Raw genomic sequence first — 5,712 nt, forward strand, 5'->3', positions numbered from 1 at the left:
AATGCCTAGGTTTATGAAAATGTACAAGGTCAAATGTATTAATCTCAGTGTAAATGGCTGGTCTTTTGTGACATTGTCAAATGATTGTCACTGTATAGTATAAGTGTAACAATTGATATGGAATTGCTTTTATTACTGCTTTTGTCTGTAGTATTCCACCAGTCTAGAATTTCACGTTTGCCCAGTTTTGCCTCAAATGCCATAGCAACTGCACAGAAAAGCTACAATTTATTGGAACTTCATAGTAAAAATGGTTGTAAAAATGTTGGCCCGTTGATTGGACGGTGGTGTGGTCGTGATCCCGGTGTCCAGTAGGGTAAAAGCTCCACGATAATTACGTCAACAGAACCTACATTTGAACCAATTACATGTTACAAGGTTAAGATGTAAGCGTGATTGACAGCGGAAATCGACCAATGAGGGAAAGAGAATTAGTTGAACCTGGAGTGATTGGCAGACCCAAGGCCAATGCGGGAGCGCTTGGGGCGGGTTTTGGTGATGACCATGAAGGGGGTGTGCAAGCGGAGAGGGAGATACGCAGGAGAGGGAGAAGCTGGCTGGCGGTGCTGAAGATGGCGGATGGTGACAGTGGGAGCGAGCGCGGCGGTGGCAGCAGTGGAGGAGGAGGAGGAGGAGGAGGTGGAGGAGGTGGTGGAAGCGGGTTCCAGCACTCCCAGAGAGAGCAGGAGACCCAGGAGCTGGCGTCCAAGCGACTGGATATCCAGAACAAGCGCTTCTACCTGGACGTCAAGCAAAACAACAAGGGCAGGTTCATCAAAATCGCCGAGGTCGGGGCCGGGGGCTCCAAAAGTCGCCTGACCCTGTCCATGTCAGTTGCGGCAGAGTTTCGTGACTACCTGGGGGATTTCATAGAGCACTACGCCCAACTGGGGCCTAGCAGCCCGGAGCAGATCGCCCAGTCCTCGGTCGGAGAGGACGGCGGGCCCAGGCGAGCCCTGAAGAGCGAGTTCTTGGTCCGTGAGAACCGTAAATACTACCTCGATCTGAAGGAGAACCAGCGGGGGAGGTTCCTGCGGATCCGACAGACCGTAAACCGAGGGCCCGGGTTCGGAGTAGGGGGGCCTGGAGGAGGCATGCAGGCCGGGCAGACCATAGCCCTTCCGGCCCAAGGCTTAATAGAGTTTAGAGACGCCCTTGCCAAGCATATAGATGATTACGGTGGAGACGACGAAGAGTTGGCGGGTGGAACCGCAGCTGGGGCCTATGGGGAGCTTCCCGAGGGCACATCCATCATGGTGGACTCTAAACGGTTCTTTTTCGACGTCGGGTCCAACAAATACGGCGTGTTCCTGCGAGTGAGCGAGGTCAAACCGAGCTACAGGAACTCTATCACCATCCCGTTCAAAGCGTGGGGGAAGTTCGGAGGAGCTTTCAGCCGCTATGCGGAGGAGATGAAAGAGATCCAGGAGCGACAGCGGGATAAAATTTACGAGAGGAGAGAGGAGTCGGAGGGAGAGGAGGTGGATGACGACTGAGTAGTTGAAACTGCTTATATAGTTCAGTTCACACAGTAAGATCAGCAATAGATATGTGGCAGAAATGACAGATTTAAGTGCATGACGAATCGAACTTTAATACTAGAAAATATCGTGGCGTTAAAAAGTAAATTTGACACGAACTATTGATGTATTTAACACCTGGAGTTTGTTTTATGAGGGTTATATGGGGTGTGAAGTAAAACAAAAAGTTAAAGTTATGGGACTAGTATAGCAGTGTGTAAATGAGACTTTTCTCATGGATTTAAAAAAGATTGCAATTTTGTTTTGTAGAAAAAGAAATATACCTAAAACCAGCAACGTGGTTTTCATAACAATTTAAGAAGCCAATGACATCTTTATAATAAATGTTTCCTTTCAAATATAGATATATATTTAAAAGAGTAAGGAGTGTACCTTGACCCCATTGATTTAGCTATTTCCATTTCTCCGTGTAAGGAGATAACCAGCATCCATTGTATTCCCATTCTAGGTCTCTCCTATGTGGGCAGTGTGTGTGGGATCCTTACAAGTTAGTGAAAGTAGTAGGAAGGAATGTCTAGAATGCTGCCCGCTGTCATTTCGTGGAGGTTTATATTTAGTTTGTTAACCGATAGAGATAGCTATATAACACAGGCAGGCCCCTTAACAGACGATTATGATGAGAAACGTTAGAGAGAACTATATATGCAGGCCTATCTAAAGGCCTCAGAGACTAAATTGGAGCTGTGTGCTAATGTAGTTAGCTCACAGTATCACGTCACTCTCCAAGCAAATAGACCTAAACACGGAGTGATTTAAAAAAAATTACATATAAATGCCAGGCAATATTTACAAAGTCTGTTTCCTCTGACTTAATGGGTTTGAAAGTAATCTGTAAGTCTCTGTAAGAGTGGAGCAGTGTGTCTCCTCAGTCCTCACGCAATGTGACCTGGTGTCAATAGATTGACAGGCCTGTTAACCAATCGGCAACAGTATCTTCCTGCTGTATGAGTCCCATGGGAGCCTGCCCTCTCAGCGTTGACACACGGATGGGACCCCCACTTATCCACACACACACACACCAACACACTGCGGGAGCCTTGTGAGCAGGCCAATGCAAGTGATCACTGGGTGAAACCCAGAGCTACTACTACTACTGTCACCCAGCCAGCCAGGCTGTGTGGGGCATCAATGATAACATACCACCAGTTCCTCTGCTCAGGCCCAGCCAGGAGAGACCACACACACTCTGTGTCTCAGAGCCCAGGCCTCAGCACCGCCACACCACTAACATCACACTACGCCACTGGACAGTAACGTATGGATGGATGGTTTCCTTTTTATTTTGAAAGAGAACTATATTGAAAGAATATTATACGTATAAAAGAGAAGATACTGAACAAACCAGCATACAATATTTTTTAAATACCTTAAAAAGCAAAGGAAATATGTATATGAATTATATAGCCTAAGTATTTCATGAAACATAGCTGGGATGTGATTAAATAGTCCATGATGTTGTTTTCTTTTAGCTTTTTATTTTCACTTTCATTTTCATTTGTTGGGTTTCTCCCAGAGAGTGAAAGAAATAACACTTCTGTGATTAAAAAGAATATAAATGCAATAGATATTGTGATTGTTACTTCAGAAAATCCCTTTCTCTCCCTCTCTCTCCTCACTCCAACAACCAGCAGCTGCTGAAAGGTACTTCATTGTTCTCCATTTTAACGTTCTCTTCTTAGGTTTTAAAGGTCCTACTACAATCAGTGAAAATAATTATAGTCCCAGCTATTCTCTGTTGCTTGTAGTTGTTCCCAAATAAACATGTAGAACCAGTCACAGACAGTTGATCTGAGTTGGGGGAAAACTACCCTACGCATCGTCAATGTCTAGGAGCCTTCATATTACACATTCTCAACTCCAAGCTTGTAGTTGCCTTCTGTTTAACTTATGCCATATTCTCCTTTAACTTTGTTGTCAGTGCCATCAAGGCAATTAGGTGTTTTTGTCATTGAAAACGACTACTAAATAGTGTTCTATAACTACATGAGAAGGCAAACTCAAAGCACTGATGGACATTCGGAGCGCAGTTAGGTATATAAAAATGCGTAGTAAACCAATTGCTTTCTGACACTAAGAATGTGTGGTGTTGGATTCTTTGCCACTTTGTTGTTGCACTTTAAGATCGTAAACACGATGTCATATTATTTCTTCGACTCAGCCAGTTTAGGGGGGGTGGGGGGCTCTGGGGGAGTCTCCAGTCTTCTCCCCAGCACAATCTCAGCCACACGGCAGCTGTCGTAAACACGATGTCATATTATTTCTTCGACTCAGCCAGTTTAGCGGGGGTGGGGGGCTCTGGGGGAGTCTCCAGTCTTCTCCCCAGCACAATCTCAGCCACACGGCAGCTGTAAACATGTGCTCTGCTGTTGCAACATATCAAGACCCTCTCTTCATCATTCAATAAAGTAGCTCTTTACTTAGGAAAACAGCCTATCTTGCTACAACATTTACCTCAACACAACACAAGGTAAATGTCTCAAGCATACAGAAGAAATAGGAGCTAGAAGGCATATCTTTCTGGTTTTGATCTACACATTTGTCACAACTGTTCAAATAAATGAGTGTGTTTGAGATACTCAGACTAGGCTTATAATATGTCTGCACAGATGATTGGTTCATTATCAACAGCAAAATATCTGTTGATTTGTATAATCTGTTTATCTGGAACAAGTGTCTCTATCAGACCAAATTAAACTAGGGGTAACATGTTTGAGGTACCATAGAAGTTGTCCTTAACCATATGTCTCGCAGATTACTTTACCCCCAATCCCAACCTTAACCATTTTGGGGGTTGAAAATATATCTGACCCTATATCTGAGGTTAGGGGTAACATCTACCTACATATGTGGATTGGTGAAAGCACGTGCCATGCGAAGCAGCAGGAAGACTACTGTAGGCGTAACCTGACTCCTCCTCATCTGCAGTGGTCGCTTTCTCTGTTCTCTGGGCCTATCAGGTCTCTCGCCCTCTTTCTACCTCCTCTTTACTCTCTTTCCCTCTCTCCCTCTCTCTCTCTCCCTCTCCCGCTCTCTCTCTTTCCCTCTCTCTCCCTCTCTCTCTCTCTCTCCCTCTCTCCCGCTCTCTCCCTCTCCCCCTCTCTCTCTCTCTCCTTCTCTCTCTCTCTCTCTCTCTCTCCCTCTCCCGCTCTCTCTCTCCCTTTATTTCTTTCTTTCTTTCTGTAAATCTGGAGTGAGGATAGCCGTGTGTGTGTGTGTGTGTGCTGACAGGGCAGAGGGTGCTATTTTAATGTTGGAGGCCCGGAAAAGTCTAACATTCCTCCTGTCGTGTCTAGGAGTCAGCTGTGCCATTAGGTCCTGAGTGCCCCACACACACACACACGCATGCTCATATACACACATGTACTCACATTCTCACACTCAGGGTTTGATAGTGTTAAAACCTGTTCACACGCAGTGCACAAACCCAATTACAGACAGACGACAGACTGCACATCCAGAGAGACGGAGCCTGGCCAGACTGGACTAGAACATATGCTCAGTGTCTCAGATATTACACACACACACAGAGCGATGTATACCTCACCCGGATCATCCTAGCAGACACGTTATTTATGCTACCAATCTTTCTGTCTGGTCTAAGCAGCTGTGATGTGATGGTTAGAGGAGAGGTTCAACATAGTCAACCATTCTGCCTGCCTGCTCTACCGGCTGTTAGTGGTGGGCTGTGATGTGTGTGCTGGTTGTGTAGCAGTTGGTGAGTCACTGATGGAATTGGTGGTGTGTGTGTGTCGTTTTAGCAGTCATTGTGTGTCTCCAGGAGGAAGCAGGGTTTGGCCAGTGAATCAACTGAAAGCGTGACACAGCTCTCTCTCTCTCTCTCTCTCTCTCTCTCTCTCTCTCTCTCTCTCGCTCTTACACACACACTCCCCTCCTCTCCCACTCTCTCCTTCACCTCTCCCCTTCTCTCCCTCTCTCTCCTTCCTCTTTCCCCTTCTGTCCCACTCTCTCCACCCTCTCTCCCCTCCTCTTCCTCTCTCCCCACCTCTTCCTCTCTTCTCCCCTCTTCCTCACTCTCCTGCCTCTTCTCCCCTCCTCCCCCTCTCTCCTCCCTCTCTCCCCTCCTCTTCCTCTCTCCCCTCCTCTTCCTCTCTCTCCTCCCTCTTCTCACTTCCTCTAACTCTATCTCCTCCCTCTTCTCCCCTCCTCTTCC

At 46.4% G+C, this 5,712-nt stretch overlaps 1 protein-coding gene across 1 annotated transcript; it reads left to right on the forward strand.

Moving 5' to 3' along the window:
- Positions 1 to 401: 401 nt before the first annotated feature.
- LOC115120111 (transcriptional regulator protein Pur-beta-like) lies at positions 402 to 3,102 on the forward strand. Its single transcript, XM_029649003.2, has one exon. The coding sequence runs from the start codon at positions 417 to 419 to the stop codon at positions 1,494 to 1,496; it is 1,080 nt and encodes a 359-aa protein (XP_029504863.2). The 5' UTR covers positions 402 to 416; the 3' UTR covers positions 1,497 to 3,102.
- The last annotated feature ends 2,610 nt before the right edge of the window (positions 3,103 to 5,712 follow it).

Source organism: Oncorhynchus nerka, linkage group LG4, assembly GCF_034236695.1.
Source record: "Oncorhynchus nerka isolate Pitt River linkage group LG4, Oner_Uvic_2.0, whole genome shotgun sequence".
Classification (NCBI taxonomy): Eukaryota; Metazoa; Chordata; class Actinopteri; order Salmoniformes; family Salmonidae; genus Oncorhynchus; species Oncorhynchus nerka.

Excerpts from the sequence above, each read along its gene's own strand:
- LOC115120111 (XM_029649003.2), top strand. The coding sequence starts at position 417 with ATGAGGGAAAGAGAATTAGTTGAACCTGGAGTGATTGGCAGACCCAAG.